The sequence below is a fragment of the Anolis carolinensis genome, chromosome 2 (genome assembly GCF_035594765.1).
Source record: "Anolis carolinensis isolate JA03-04 chromosome 2, rAnoCar3.1.pri, whole genome shotgun sequence".
Lineage (NCBI taxonomy): Eukaryota > Metazoa > Chordata > Lepidosauria > Squamata > Dactyloidae > Anolis > Anolis carolinensis.
In genome coordinates, this window is record NC_085842.1 from 293,676,643 (window position 1) to 293,694,051 (window position 17,409).

A 17,409-nucleotide genomic window follows, 5' to 3' on the forward strand; every position below is an offset into this window, starting at 1 on the left:
TAGACTTATATTCCAAAGTTATCAGCACTTTTAGTAGGCAAATTCTGTCGATTGTCAAACTATATGTAGATTGCGTTACTAAGCCTACTCAAACACAGTTCAGTGAAATCAATATCTTTAACTGTAATATATCATAATCCTATATGCTATATGACAATGCAGAGCTTAAATCCTTGTGGCTATCAACAAGTAGATATAACTGATTTTAATGTTTGTGTATATTTATAATTGTTTTATGTTCCGGCATGGAGTGCTTGCTGTATATGTCCCTTTCAGGGTGAGAAGGGCAGACTATAAATGTTTTAAATAAATAAATAAATAAACACGTGTGTCTATGGATTACTGAAAAGGAATAAGGAACACAGAAGAAGTCAGATGTGAGATATCATTTCGAAATTTAATTTAGATTTAATAGTTTGGAAGCACCAGATTTTATTTTCTAGTACAATTTGTAATCTAGTTTATAAGAAGACATTGATCTCAAGGGTTAGACATAGTGTTCAGCTCTCTGCACAAATATAATAACCAACAATTTGTTAGTACATAACCACCATTTCTTAAAAATAAATTTCTTACATAAGAAGGTAAGTGAGCATAGGAAGCCTTGCCTAAAAAAAAAAGGGGGGGGGGTTCTCCTTAAAATAGGAGGTATAAGAAAAAGACTGGAAAGTGGGGTACAGGGAGAAGCATGAATACTTACTTAAATGACACTGGAACCCAAAATATTTCTCAACTCACTTTACCTGATTCGCAACCGTCATTTTTCCAGATAAAGGCTTGATTATTTAGAATCCATCATTAGCATCATTTTAGAGAAATCCAGAATAACAGGCAATTAGTTTTAGTGAAGTAATTTTTCTAGGGCAGAAAATATATGCTCCACAACCCTGTCTGCTCAGGGTGCACAACACATTTCCCTCCTACCCTCATTGGAGGAGGTGATTAAGGATCAATTTAAAAAGTTGTCAAAGAGTCTGTGCACTACATTATAAATCAAAGCTATTTTGTAGAGCTAAAACATGAAAAAATTAAATTCTAAACCCTTTCCCTTTTACATGGATTAAAACACTGGGATAATTTCATTAGTTCTCTTTTCACGCAAAAGACACTAGTGTCCAGCTCCCCACAGAGGAAACTTTAAGAATGCTTCCCACTATTTATATTGCTATTATTTACACAATTTAAGTTGTTTGACATCCTTCTGCTGTAATGCTCTTTAAGCATTACCTTTTTTCCCAATTTTAAAAGTAAACAATAGAGTAAGGCAGCCTAAGCAAGCTGATATCCTTGCCGAAAACCTTAAGAGGATAAGAGCACATGATAGTGAGATCAAAGCTGTTACCAACAGTAAATGAGACATCTGCTTTTACAAAATCTCTCTTTTGCAAACTTGTACCCCTTATAGGCCATACATGCATATTTCATGTAGTACTAATTAGGAGACGTCTTAGAATCAAGACCATGGTCTCTCCCTTCTTTAATTTCAAAGAACAGCCCTCTTTTTGAAGCATTTCTTTTTGTAATCAGATGGAAGGCTGCAAAGTTTGCTTTTATGACGCTGAAGAGAAGAGATGCAAGATATCTTGTCTTCGGTCCTTCAGAATCCTTGTAAAAAGTCTTGTAGCTGTGTGACTATTTCCGTATCCACAGTTTCCATGAGCGCTTGAAAGCCTTGTTCTCCCAGCAATTCCTGTTGTGCTTTTAGCTTCTCGTATACAAATTGCTGCAGCGACACAGAGTGCACTGGATCCTTTAGCGCAAGCTGCAGAATACAGATAAGAACAATATATAATAATGAAAACAGCAGGCAAACCCAGTGCAGCTATGACTCATTCATCTGTTTCATAATCTCAGCTGGAATGAAAAAGCTCTTGTTTCCTGCTGTGTTTACAGTGAGAAACATAATCCACCAACTGGATCTGTCCAAAATGGAATTCTGTTACTTGATCAACTGAAATTAACCTTTAGCTTCAGTGCCCATTAATTAGCAGCGCTGAAATCCTCCCATGGAAAATAGTAAAATATGTTCTCCTCAATAAGGAATTTTAAAATTAGGTGCAACAATTATTGTATTTCTTCAATTCTAAGATGCATTTTCCCTACACAAACATCTTTTTAAATGGGGTGCATTTTAAAATTACAGGTGTATGTTACGTATTATTGTTGTTGGTGATAATGCTGAAATTAGGATGGATCTTAAAATCGTAGGTGTCTTACAGTTGAAGAAGTAAGGTAATTTTCTTATCAACAGTCTGGCTGATTATTACATTAAGAAATGTCATGGAATCTCCCAACTATGTGTGTGGCTAAGCAAGAAAGTAGTTTGACCTGGTCATCCAAATAAGCAAAATCTCAGGCCAGGCTTCCTCATTTGGCTGCCTTTGCACTGCAACTCAGAATACCAATTAGTTCTAGCAGTTGCAGTCCAACATCTCTGAATGGTACCTGAAGAGACCGTTTTTTTGTGGGGATTTGGTAGATTGTGATCTTCCTGAGTCAAAATGGATTTGGAAGAGGTGGGAAAAGGCCGATAGAGTTGCTCCTGGAAAGAAATATGATGGCTTTGTATCCTACTACAGAGAGGTCATCCATTTAAAGGTCTGTCTGCCACATTCAGTTAAAAGAGAAAAAAAAACAAAGAAGGAAAATGTTTCCCATCAATAGCTAGCATATGGACAGCAGAATTAACAGGCAGAGAAGTCAGTGTACTTCTACTAAGGTCAGATGTATTATATTACACTTCTACCTAATAATATTTTGGATCTTTTAAAATGGAAATCTCTATCCCTTTTTTTCAATTTGTTTGATTATACATTTATTATTTTTTGGTGCTGCAGAAGTAAGAACTCTGTATAAAGACACTACAGTTTCTAGTCCTGTGCATTATGAACCTGCATTATAATGGAAGAAGGGTTTGAAAGAAGGTCTACACAGAGTTTTTTTTCTGTTGGTGGTACTGTGTCTTTACTGCTTTATCAGTCAAAAAGTCTGGCACATTTTGGTCTATGTATGTTCTTAAGGCCTTCTTTAGAGGCTAGAGTCAAACTCCAAAACTTCCTGGAACAAAACTTCTTTAAACTATTTATTGTACATATTTTGAAATATATGTGTGCAGAAAAGTTCTTGTTACTGAATTTGGGCTTTTTGAATAGTAAAACAACCAGCATGTCTCAAATTTCTTTGGATGCCACTTATATTGCCATTTACACTTGTGAAATTGGACTGCACAGTTGTATTTACAAAGGGGGGGGGGGGGAGTCTGTCTTGATTTTTTTTAAAAACAACAACCCTAAGACCAGTTTAAAAACTTGCTACATTCTGCAATTTTCTTCTGTGCCCTGTTCTGTATTATTTTAGCAAACTAATGCTGTGAGCTTGCCTTTGTTGTCTGAACAAAGACCTATAAAGGGATAATACTCTATTCATGCTTCATACTGTATAGTTGAACTGTCAACTTATTAATAGTATCTCATTTTCCTAGGTTAACAATAAGAAATCACTTAGTCTGTCACATTAGTTTAACCAACCTTAGCAGTTTCCTAATTACGAGAGACTCTCCAAAATCCTTCTGACTCATCATAACTCTCTTAAAGAATAGCTGAGCTGGCTGCATTGCATTCCACTGATTAGTTTCCAACCAGCCAAAGGAGTGCTAGAAACACAACTTGCGGTGCTTTTGCTGCCATTACTTATTATTATTTAAGACAATCATCTCTAGATTCTCTTGCCTGGTTATATCTCAGCTTGTGATTAGCGTAATAATGTGAGGGAGGGAAGGGATTCAAGCAATAATATAAAGTCTTAAACAAAAATCAGAATCGGATAGCTAATACCTGTATTTGGTAAAAAAATATAATACCACCAAAGTTGATGAGTCTTTTGAGTTCTTCAGAACTCTTGATCACAGAAGGAGGGAAAAAGTTCAATTTAAGAATGGGAGGGGGGAATGTTCAGAAATGTCTTAATTTACTGAATCATCAGACTTAAATTTACAGATGAAGGATGCAGGCTGGATGACTCAGCTATAGGTAAGATGGTATCAGGTATAAGTTATGGGATTTGGTATCAATTCCATCTTGACACGATAAAAGGCTAGAAGACACTTAAACTAAGCACACTAGTAAAGGTAAAGTTTTCCCCTGATGTTAAGTCCAGTCATGTCTGACTCTGGGGGTTGCTGCTCATCTCCATTTCTAAGCCGAAGAGCCGGCGTTGTCCATAGACACCTCCAAGGTCATGCGGCCGGCATGACTGCATGGAGCGCCATTAGCGTCTGGTTATCTTGGAATAAAAGCACCGAGGAATAACAGCAATATTGAGGATAAAATGTAGTTAACGCACTAAATTTTTAAAAAGTGAAGCAAAATTAGAATTATTAACTAATTCTTTGCAAGAAAAAAGAAATATCTCTAGCTGCTTGAAGGAACGCCACTATACCCTTATTTCTATACATTTTCCCTTTGCGGTTTCAAAAAATGCCAGGAACATTTTCTCCCTAAAATACTGTATTTCACCACATAATAGTTCCACTTTTCCCCCCTTCAAAAAAGGGAGTGCAACTATTATGCAGTGAAAAAATTGGAGGTCTAGGGAGCCTTTCCCGACTGGCAGATGAGGGAGACCCCATAAGTCAACCTCCACTGGCACGGGAGCCGAAGAAGGCCCTGTAGGCCTTGCCCACCCATGTGTGCTGGCAGGACAGAGCTAAGGGGTTGCCCTATGGAAAGAGCTGGTAAGCTTCTCTTGGCTTCCCTCACTGCCACCAGTTGATCAGCCTCAACCAGTTGGTGGCTGCAAGAGAAACATCTCAGCTCTCATGGCTTCACTTGCTTGCACGTCTGCCACTTGGAGCTAAAGGGGCTGCTCCAAGGAGCAGAAAGTGTATATTAGATACTTTAGATTAGGGGGGTATATTGCACAATGCATAGTACGAAGTCTGTTTGATAGCTGAGCACCACAATCTATTGAGAACATGATTTGTGGTATATATATGTCCAATGTTTTAATATTCATGGCTTTACAGTGTATGCATGGAAACAGAAAATACCAAAAATGGAACCCCCAAAAGGGGTTGTGTGACTATTATTCAGTATACCAAACAACTGGGCTCTCTCTTCTATCAAATTTAGGAATGCCATGAAGCTAAATAATTATGCTAAATTTTATTTTTATTTTCAACCTGTCTACTTTGCTTCTTCTATTATTTTCATGAAATATAAGCACATATCATCTATAACTTGACTTGTCCTAGCAATCCAAATACTTATGTCTCAAAATTCCCACAAACCTTTCTAAACTATTTCAGTTGAAAAATCTGCTGGTAATAAAAATGGGCAGTAGCAAATACCAATGATTAAAGGAATAATTTCATCATATACAGTAGAATCTCACTTATCCAACATAAACGGGCCGGCAGAACGTTGGATAAGCAAATATGTTGGATAATAAGGAGGGATTAAGGAAAAGCCTATTAAACATCAAATTAGGTTATGATTTTACAAATTAAGCACCAAAACATCACGTTATAAAACAAATTTGACAGAAAAAGTAGTTCAATACTCAGTAATGTTACATTGTAATTACTGTATTTACGAATTTAGCACCAAAATATCATGATGTATTGAAAACATTGACTACAAAAATGTGTTGGATAATCCAGAACGTTGGATTAGTGAGTGTTGGATAAGTGAGACTCTACTGTATTAGTACCAACAGTATCAGGTAACCTGTAATTCCCAGATTAAGTGACAACCCAGTGTGGCTGCCTATTTGATGTGTTTCCTGTCTGATTTGATCTGTGGTAATCTGCCACAGCACCCCTATAAAAGTAGGTCAACCATGTCTGGTTCAATTTATTTGAATCACAGCTGGATAAGCTGGAATAAAAAGTAAAACTCATTTTGCTGAGCAGGCAGGTTAAGATAAACCCTCTCCATGACCATATGAAGTTATCTTCAAACAAGCAATGAACATCTGACACTGCTACCTGAATTCATGTCAAACTTGTGAATTTCTTAACACTTTTGTCTACTGGCTAACATATTTACAATTGTGTTGATATCCAGACCTCTGCTGAACATGGGTTTGGGTGTAAATATATATATATTGTGGGAGGGGGGGGATATCATTCAAGGTGTATCTGTTGTGACTCAGCCTTTCTGTGACTCTGATGAGGATTCTGGGGTGCAGTTTGAGGATTCTGGGATGCAGTTTCAAGATGATGGGATTCAGGTTCAGGATGAGTTCCAAGATGACTCTGATGGGAATTATGGGATTCAGGTGCAGAATGTTCCTGCTGTGGGAGATGAGGAAGAGGGAGGCTTTCCCACGGGAAGGAATGTGGTTGTTAATGATGATGGTTTTCAGGTGCAAGAAGCAGAAAGGGAGAGCAGCTCTCAGCCTCTGTTTGATAACGCTAACAAGCCTTGTAGCCTTGAAAGCGAAAGGGATGAGGCCATGTCTTTAGATCGGGCTAGTCGTCTGGAATTTTGGGGGTTGCGTAGAAGTCTCCGAATAGCAAGTAAAAGGGAATTCAAAGGGCAAAGAAACGCCTTTATGTTATGCTATTAAAACAGTCTGTTGAGAGAGAGAAATTCGTCAAAGCAATTTCCTCGCTTGAATCAAGAACCAAGTCTGCTTTCCTGTGTTACTTTGGAGTCTGGATGTATCCATGTTTCTGGGACTTTGGCTTTGTTTTAAGGACCTTGTTTCATGCCTAATGTTTCCATGGATTTGTTTCTTTCAGCCTTGCTTTTGTAACTACTGTAACAAACTGGAAACAAACAAGACTACGTTCTGTGTGCAGCCTGGTGTCTTTAGCCTGGTGTCTTTAGCAAGGTGAAGCTAACCTGAGGTGTGACAGTATCTTGCAAAATAAAGAATAGCTTAACAGGAGTGGCTGCCAAAGCTGTTTAATTAAAACAACACTGCAAATGTTTCTTTGTGGTATTAAACCTAGCACTAAAAGAATAAATAATATTTAACAGCATTTTGCAATTGAAATTCTTCTACACATGCCTTAAAAACAAGGGGATTAAACATTTTCAAGCAGTTAACTAATGCAGTGTTTTGCTAGTATTCCAAAAATTAATATTCTATTCAGCTGGTATGTATATTAGTGAACGTTTACAATTTCATTATAAAGACACACAAGTTTATCAAGCTGCACAATGGCTTATTTATTATGTCTACATAATATACTTATGGTCTTACACAGGAAATTAAATTTTAATAAATTGTATACTATTAGGACTAAACACTACCTGACATGATATGAGCAATATAAGGATAGTTATTTGGGAAATCTCTTACCAAGCTTTATATTCAGCTAACATCAGATTGTTGCAAATTACGATTTGTTTTTTCCCCTACCTTGACCTCAGGGTTATGGGATTACTTCTTTTGAAATAATATTTATGAAGACAAGAACATTCAGTGATTTATGAAGGTTATGGGGTTTAGTTTTTCCTCTGGCTTCTGATTTTGTTTGCATAATAGAACTCTTCTACTTTGAATTGCAATTTCTATGTCTTATATTTTTAAATAAAATTTTTATAGGAAGGATTTTAAGAACATTCCTGTCATATGGTATAGATATAAATACTGTAAGCAAGTAAATGCCATTGCAATTCTACATTCCTGACTTAAATGCCAATGATTTGTAGTTGTATGTTTTGGCAATAAGTTGTATGTTATGTCACTAAGCAATAAAGCCATTAGAGAGAAAAACTAGTATCATCTCTCTCTAATACTGAAGTGTTGAACCAATATTTGTAACACAGGTTCAACAGGATACAAACAAGGCAGGCAAACACCCTCCATTGCAAGTTATATATCTATATTCAGAGTACTTTGGCAAAATGATTCAACAAGAATTTACCTGGATACCCTGTACAAAACTTTTCAGGAGAAAGGAGGGAAAGATACACTGCTTTTTGCATTATGCAACCAGTGGTTGGGTGGAGTGGGGGCATGTCTTTAGAGCAGACATGTCAGATTTTTAGAATAGTGACTGGGACAGTCAAAAGCCACAGTTTACAGGATTGAAACAGGAAGTGCCTTTTAACAAAAATGTTCTATCGAAATACGAAATGCAAGTATTGACTTCAATTAACCAACTTAAATAATTTCTCTGTAAAATTAACACTGTCCATGTTCTCCAAACCTATGTTACATGATGCACAAACTTCTGTGTTTAGGAAAATAAACATTTGACATCATTTTTGACCTTACAAAAATTCCTGAATCTTATAAAAACTCTAATTAAAATTCAGAGTAACCTGAATCTCAGATCTGGTTAGATTTACAGAACACCTGTTCATCTCTTCATTCCATTTGGTTTTTTAGAATAAAAAGTTCTTATCTATAAGAGCATTAGACCCTGGAAACAACAGGTACTAAGCTTCAACATGAGTTACATTCAAATCTGGGAGGGATAGCGAATACTCCAGAGGACAGGATCAGAATTCAAAATGACCTCAACAGATTAGGGGATTTGGGCAAAAACTAACAAAATGAATTTCAACAAGGAGAAATGTAGGTACTTCGCTTAGGCAGAAAAAAACAAAATACACAGGTACAGGATGGATGACACCTGGCTCAACAACAATCCATGTGAAGAAGACCTTGGTGTCTTTGTGGACCACAAGTTTAAACATTAGCCAACAGTGTGATGCAGCAGCTTAAAAAGCCAATGGGATTGTGGGCTGCATCAAAAGGAGTATAGTGTCTAGATCAAGGGAAGTAATGGTGCCTCTCTATTCTGCTTTGGTCAGACCTTACCTGGAATACTGTGTGGAATTTTGGGCACCACAATTAAAAAGAGATATTGACAAGCTGGAAGGTGTCCAGAGAAGGGCAACTAAAGTGATCAAAGTTCTGGAGACCATGCCCTATGAGAAGCGGCTTAAAGAGATGGGTATGTTTAGCCTGCAGAAGAGAAGGTTGAGAGGAGACATGATAGCCATGTATAAATATGTGAAAGAATGTCATAAAGAAGCGGGAGCAGGCTTGTTTTCTGCTGTCCTGAAAACTAGGAGCACTGGGTTCAAATTACAGGAAAAGAGATTCCACCTGAATATTAGAAAAAGCTTCCTGGCTGTAAGAGCTGTTTGACAGTGGAACTCTCTGTCTGAGACTGTGGTGGAAGTTCCTTCTTTGGAGGCTTTTAAACAGAGGCAGGATGGCCATATGTGAGAGGTACTTTGATTGTGCTATTCCTGCATGGCAGGGGGTTGGATTAGATGGCCCATGGCTCTTCTAACTCCATGATTCTATGATATGCTCAGAATAATAGTTCAACCTGACTTCAAGAGGCTCACCAAAACCTAAAAGTTAGAGCTTTTCTTTGTAAAAACATTTTCTTGATAATTTTGTTCACCTTTTTTTACAAACTTTCGGGCTCTGCAATATCCTACTGGAGCTAAAACACAATGGGACAGAAATCAAACAGCAATCTAAATCAGTAATATGGACCTATGGACATATATTCCTTTTTGTCTAAATGAATACTTTTGATAAATTTTGGATTATAGTACTAAAACTGTTCCAGCAATTTGATGCATCATACTGAAGCTGAATTCTAATAACATCATTTAAACTAATCAGTCATGAAAGGCCAGGAAGCTCTCAAAAATCAAAGTAACCGTCTGACTTTAACTGGCTGAGCAGTCACTAAATCCACTTGTGTAAAAATGGGAAGGGATTGTAACTCTATGTCCAAGAAAAAAACCTCCAGAACTTTGTAGTATTTCTAAATTTTATTATCATTTCTCACTTAGCCAATAGGGGCAGGTTTTACTAAATATGGAACAACTCTAACAGCATTTAGCTGTGAGTAACATAATGTGATTGGGGCTCTAGCACTGAGGAACATGGGATGGAACTTTGGAAAGACTGGGTTCAGACATTTTATTTATACTTTTAATCAATGTATCTTACTTAATTATAATTTTGACATCTGTGACTTCAAGGGTAATTACAGAATTAACAATATACACACACACACACACACACACATACATATATACACACACATACACACAGTAGAGTCTCGCTTATCCAACCTTCACTTATCCAGTGTTTTGTATTATCCAATGCAGTCTGCCTTTTAGTAGTCAGTGTTTTTGTAGTCAATGTTTTCAATATATTGTCATGTTTTGGTGCTAAATTTGTAAATACAGTAATTAGTACATAACGTTACCATGTATTGAACTGCATTTTTTGTCGATTTGTTGTAAAATATGTTTTAGTCTTAATTTGTAAAATCATAACGTAATTTGATGTTTAATAAGCTTTTCCTTAATCCCTCCTTATTATCCAACATTTTCATTTATTCAACATTCTGCTGGCCCATTTATGATGGATAAGCGATACTCTACTGTATATATATATATATATATATATATATACACACACACACACACATGCACGCACACACACTTTATTAAATCATGGCATTATGAAATGTAAGTTCCTAAAATGCTCTTCATATTTTAATTAATTGCTACATGCAGTGAATAGACATTAAATACAAGGTCTTCAAAGATAAGCTTTCAAGAATATTGTATTTCATACACATTACCAATTAGATGAAACATGGGCAAATTTTGGCCCTCCAGGTGTTTGGACTTCGACACCCACAATTCCTAACAGCCTACCATCTGTTAGGAAATGTAGAAGTTGGAGTCTAAAACACCTAGAAGGCCAAAGTTTGCCAATGCCTGAATTAGACAGAGCTTCAGGCTTCAATCGGTAGATAGGACTATCATATTAAGAGAAAAGAACTCGATATGATATTCATGGATCACTTGAGAAAAGTACCAAGTGACAGAAGAATGTATTTTTAGAAGGAAATCAATATACATCAATATATATCAATATATGTAAAGTTGTATTGCCTAGTGATGCAAGTGAACTCTACAGCATATAGTTTTGAAGCAGTGAATTAAAAGTGGCACAATGACAAACTCTATCCTGACTTTATCAGCATTTCTCATCTTGTGATATCTTGAAAATTCACCTCAAGCATTGAGCATTAAAGCATTAAACCTTATGGTTTAAATTTCAGCAGCAGAAATTTCAAACATAATAATACTTATTTGCCAAATAAGTATTTAAAATACTTAAATGTGACTGCCTAATTGTAGAATGTCAGCATAAAGTATCAGCCATTCCTTAGAGCAAAGTTTGAATTACAGGGAATCTTCAAGGCATATTTAAACTTGTGGGTGCCTGTTACTTCCTTGGACTTGTTTTGTAAAACCTTATATAATAATGCAACACATTACATTTCTCTGGCTGAATATGGATCTCATTTTATCTAGAATTAAAACTTGCCAAATCAGTCTATTACAATTCTATTTTATAATTTGACTGTTTGCTCGTTCCTCTTCAAACTGAAGACATAAGACAGCAATAACTGAAATGAACTGAGCAACAAAAAACTGGTTTACAGTTTCATACATTGCAACTTTTGACACATTTAGAGAGGACACATACCAACTTTTTTCTTTTGTCTTGTTCTGTGGGGGGTTCTTCCTCTTCTGTTAACTTGGGCTCTTCAAAAGTAGATAGCAGCATGCAGCTAAAATATACGATACAAATAACTGGATTGATTGTTAACAATTAGAGCCAAAAGACTAACATAGTTAAAATTATTAACACAATGTTTGTTTCACCCTGTACTGAGAGAACTAAACTACAGTATCACAAATGCAGCTTTGCATTATTTGCATGCTTTTCATAATTTTTTAAATTGTAATTTTTGGAGCTGTGCATAGTGCAAAAGGTTTCCTTATTGTTTCCTTATTATTTATATTCAGAATATTTTTGCTGACTTCATTTACATAAGGCCTCAACATTTTAAACAAGATATTTCTGCAATGATATTAACACAAGATGATCAAAACTAAATGGCCTTGCTCATCTACAAAGCAGCAGGTACATGCAAATAAGGACATTTGTTGGTATGAGGTGGACAACATTAGGCCAGAGTAGAAAAAACACATACAATTCCTTACCCATAGTGTGAGGAAACTGCCATGTCTGCTTATGCTTTGGTATATTTGTATGTCCATAAGAATATTTGTATGTACATAAGAATGGCAAAATTAAGTAATGTTGTGCTGAGAGAATTGATCTGGCAAATATGTGACTTACTCTTTAAATGTTCTAGTTTCTGTGTCTTCAGTCATGACATCATGCAACCCTTCTACTGAAATGTTTATAATGCCACAAAATTTATCTTGGATGATGCTGAAAAAGAACAGGAAATGATTTCAATCAACCAGGTAAATAGGAAAATTGCTTGAGTGTTTTTAAGGACCCAACCCCAGAGCCTTAGTCACATTACTTAAAGCACTACTTCTTAAACTACGGTTCCTGACCCCAAATAAGGTCTTTTAGCTCAGTGGTTCTCAACCTTTGTATCCCCTGATGTTTTGGTCTTCAACTCCCAGAAATCCTAACAGCTGGTAAAATGGCTGGGATTTCTGGGAGTAATAGGCCAAAACACCTGGGGACCCGCAGGTTGAGAACCAATGCCTTAGCTCACAAAAAATTTGGCAATAGTCAAATGTTTCTGAATGCCACTTAGACATTTACACCAATCTGTTAGCAACAATGTGAAAGACAAATCAGGCGGTTTAGCAACTCTTGCAAATGCTGATTTACACTTATTTTATATACCTATACATCCAGGGTCATGTAAAGGTTTCTTAGACGGAAAGGGGTCGTGAATGGAAAAGGTTTAAGGAGCCCTGACTTTAAGCATGGTTGACTATTGTGACAGCAAGTATTCAAACATATGAACAAACCATCTTTTGAAACTTGGCCCACCCTATGTTATATAGTTTTATAATGCAACAGCAACCAGAAAGGGAAACCACATAGTGAAGGCTGTGGTACAATCCATGCGAAAATTAAGATTGCAAAATCTATCTGTCTGCTGCTTGATACGGTCAGCTTTGATATTACTAATTATACTCTGGAAAATGCGGGTGAGATGGAATTAATCCTCTCCCTTCAATGCTGAGCATCATCTATATATATAAAACAAAAGAAGATGCAGGGATTTATCAATGGGAATTATATACCTGGGATCCAATCCAGCCATTCTACCTTCAATAACTCTACATTTCAAAAACCAGTGTGGTATATTGAAGTGATTGAGCACAACTCTCAAGACCAGGGTTTGAATCACTACACACTCTCAGCCTCAGAGGAAGGAAAAGACAAACCTTCTCTGAACAAATCACGTAAAAAAAAAAACCATGATAGGTTTGCATCAAGTTTGTGATAAATCAGAAACAACTTGAAGTCCCATAACAACAATGACAAGTTTTCAAGGATAAGTATTCAATTATATGCATGAAATTGTAGTAACTTCAGTTAAATTAATGATGACATTAACTTCTCTCTTTACAACTAAACTCATCTTTGACACTATACCGTAATTTCTACATATTGCAGCTCAAGCAAAATGTAGAATGTAGAAGACTCAAACAATATGATAGAGCAAATCATTCAACCCAAGACAAGACTGCATGAAAGTGATCTTCCATATTTCTTAGAGCTCTTTATGTTAATAGGTTTCACAGAAATACTGAAATACAATTCAAGAAGAAAATGGTATAGTCAACAAAGTAGCATTTGATTGACTCTCAGCACTCAACATATTCTGGGGGAATAATGAGTAATTTTATTTTGAAAATGAGTTAAAAAATGAATATGTGGGGCCGGGCTGTGGCGCAGCTGTTGAGCAGCTGCCTTAAATCACTCTGACCATGAGGTCATGAGTTCGAGGCCAGCCCGTGGCGGGGTGAGCACCCGTCAATTAAAAATAAAAAATAGCCCCTGCTCGTTGCTGACCTAGCAACCCGAAAGATAGTTGCATCTATCAAGTAGGAGATAAGGTACCACTTATAAAAAGTGGGGAGGCAAGATTAACTAATTTACGACCTGGTATGAGGAAGTGCCGTCAGTGTGGATGATGAAGCAGCTGCTCCCCCCTGTGGCCAGAATCGAACATCCCCTCAGAAGAAGGTTAACTTGCCTCTGCGTGTCTCTCTCTGTCTCTGTTTGATGTGTTTATGGGCATTGAATGTTTGCCCTATGTGTGTTATAATGTGATCCGCCCTGAGTCCCCTTCGGGGTGAGAAGGGCGGAATATAAATACTTTAAATAAATAAATAAATAAATATGAGGAAAGGTTAGCCACAGTCTGGCACTGGTCGATCAATCAGAGTAGCAATAGTCTAGTGCTGTTCTATATTAATACTAGACCAATGCTCTACTAGTGCTGTTCCAAGGGTTCCCCATTCCCAGAGAAATTTTGGAGATACAGTAGGATTAATAGAATCATAGAATAGTAGCGTTGGAAGAGACCTCATGGGCCATCCAATCCAACCCCCTGCCAAGAAGCAGGAAATCGCATTCAAAGCACCCCCGACAGATGGTCACCCAGCCTCTGCTTAAAAGCCTCCAAAGAAGGAGCCTCCACCACGGCCCCAGGGAGAGAGTTCCACTGCCGAACAGCTCTCACAGTCAGGAAGTTCTTCATGATGTTCAGGTGGAATCTCCTTTCCGGTAGTTTGAAGCCATTGTTCCGCGTCCTAGTCTGTAGGGCAGCAGAAAACAAGCTTGCTCCCTCCTCCCTATGACTTCCCTTCACGTATTTGTACATGGCTATCATGTCTCCTTTCAGCTTTCTCTTCTGCAGGCTAAACATGCCCAGTCCTCATAGGGCTTGTTCTCCTGACCCTTGATCATTTTAGTTGCCCTCCTCTGGACGCTTTCCAGCTTGTCAACATCTCCCTTCAATTGCGGTGCCCAGAATTGGACACAATATTTCAGGTGTGGTCTGACTAAGGCAGAATAGAGGGGGAGCATGACTTCCCTGGATCTAGATGCTATACCCCTATTTATGCAGGCCAGAATCCCATTGGCTTTTTTAGCAACTGCATCACATTGTAGGCTCATGTTTAACTTGTTGTCCACAAGGACTCCAAGGTCTTTTTCACATGTACTGCTGTCAAGCCAGGCGTCCCCCTTCTGTATCTTTGCATTCCATTTTTTCTGCCGAAGTGAAGTATCTTGCATTTGTCCCTGTTGAACTTCATTTTGTTCATCAGCCCATCTCCCCAGTCTGTTAAGATCATTTTGAATTCTGCTCCTGTCTTTTGGAGTGTTAGCTATCCCTCCCAGTTTGGTGTCATCTGCAAACTTGATAATCGTGCCTTCTAACCCTTCATCTAAGTCTTTAATAAAGATGTTGAACAGAAACGGGCCCAGGACGGAACCCTGTGGCACTCCACTCGTGACTTCTTTCCAAGATGAAGAAGATGCATTGAATAATAAAAGCTCAATTTTCTGAATGGAAATATATACTTTCGATGGAAGCAAAGATACAAGGCAGAGTGTATAACGATGGCGTAATGGTATATGAATTATATTCTTATGAGCCCATGGCAGTTCTAAAATCTTCTGGAGATGCCCTGTTCTCTGTTCCATCACCATCCCAGGTTAATTTGTTGGAAATATAGGAAAGGCCCTTCTCACTGTTTCCAAATTTTGGAAAGCCTTATCTCCTTCTGTCAATAATTGAAAACATTATTTCAAAGCTACTAGGCTTTGGGAAACTGAATGGGATGGGCTTTTAATGATGTACTATGCTGTTCTATGGTTTTTAATAGTCTTTTAAATAATTGTAATGTTTTTCATATTTAATGTTTTACCTTTATGAACTGTTTTAAAATAACTTTTACATTTTTGTTTTTACTGAAATTTTGTATAGTTTTAAATCTGAATTGTTTCTAAATTGAAGGCAGTCCCCAAGTTACAAACATCTGACTTACAAATGACTGTGGTTGCTTTTCCTCGGAGGTTACACTGCTTTCCTCCACACGCGGGTTTACCTCTCCTTCCGAGGAGAAGCAGTCACAGTCCTGGCTGATTCTGGCTGATCCTCCTCACGAGGAGAGATAAACCCACGCCTTTTTCTTGAGCTGACAGGAAGGGAAAGGCTCAATGTTTTGATTCTTGAGATCTTGCGAAAGAAGCGAAAGAAGCAAGAGTGGGTGTTTTGCTTGCTCCTCCCTCCTGCATTCATTCTTCAGCTGGCTGAGTTTCATTACACGGCGGGAAACTGCAGAGGGTAGGAAGTTTGTAAACTCATTAATAGTTCTGAAAAGGACCTAATTTTGAATGGGTACTATGTTTAAAGGTACTATTGAAGTATGGCTTTTAACTGCATATAATAAATATTTTATCCTATACTTCGTTAATCTTTAATTCCAAAACATAATATACTTTCTGGATGGCCCTCGTATACAATAACATGTACACTGGATTCATAGGAAGAACTTCCTGTGAGAACTGTTCAGCAATGGAACTCTCTGCCCCTGAGTGTGGTGGAAGCTCCTTCTTTGAAGGCTTTTAATGAGAGGCTGGATGGCCATCTGTTGGGAGTGCTTTAAATGCAATTTTCCTGCTTCTTCGCATAGAGTTGGACTGGATGGCCCACAAGGTCTCTTCCAACTCTATGATTCTATATATATGCCATACCATATTATTGATTTCAGCAGAATGTGTTGTCAATCTGTATCTGATTACAGGGCATAGCCTGATGCTTCTCCAGTTCCTCCTCCCCCAGCTATAGAATGAATGTTTGAGGGAGCTAATGGAGCAAAAAGCACAAGTTCTGGAGGTATTGACTTGGGAGTCAAAGTGTAATTTCATTTGTAGAACTCTTATGCTAAGCTAGACAATGTAGGATCTCAGCCATAAATAGCAATCTTGTTACATTTCTGAAGTCAATTGTTTTACCACCCTGATTGAAAGATTCATGTCACCTGTGTCTAGTTAGAATGGAACTTCACCATCACCCAATTCTGTGAATTGTGCTCCAAGTTGATATTTTTTAGCTGTATGCAGGCAGTTTGAGACCATTGCCATCCCATCCTAATATTTCTTATGAATCAACATTGTTTCAGTTTGTGATACTAAAAATACAAAGTCTTTAGGTTATGAATGGTTGGACCCAGAACCTGTTATTTTATTTGTGGAAGAGATCAAGATCTAATCAAAGTTCCCTATTAAAATAAAGTTTTGCTAAATTCTCCTTTTAAGGCAGGCCCACAGCAATGCCTATTACAATGTTTTAAAGATAGCAGCAAATTCTTGATACAGCTTTTTAAAGAACATAAAGAGAAGGAGGTATTGCAAAAAATAATATCTTAGAATGATTGTTCTGTAAGCACCTATAGGATATTTGGACCCAACTAGAAGTATTCACAAATTTCTACATTCTAGTAGTATCCTTCCCCAGAAAAAACATGATATGGGTCATGCAGATGTTTGGTACAAAGGCTAAAATTATATAAATAAAACAATTTTCTTCTGGATCATTTA

The 17,409-nt window shown here is 37.3% G+C and overlaps 1 protein-coding gene across 2 annotated transcripts in view; it reads right to left on the reverse strand.

Annotated features, from left to right (window-relative positions):
* Positions 1-378: 378 nt before the first annotated feature.
* The window catches only part of ipo11 (importin 11), a 94,566-nt gene continuing 77,535 nt past the window's right edge, over positions 379-17,409 (reverse strand). For both annotated transcript variants that reach the window (XM_062972389.1, XM_062972388.1), the window contains 3 exons: positions 12,160-12,255; positions 11,500-11,584; positions 379-1,762 (listed from right to left, as the gene is read on the reverse strand). In XM_062972389.1, the coding sequence (XP_062828459.1) occupies positions 1,598-1,762; positions 11,500-11,584; positions 12,160-12,255 (346 nt within the window). In that variant the 3' untranslated portion in view covers positions 379-1,597. The remainder of the gene's footprint in view (positions 1,763-11,499; positions 11,585-12,159; positions 12,256-17,409) is intronic.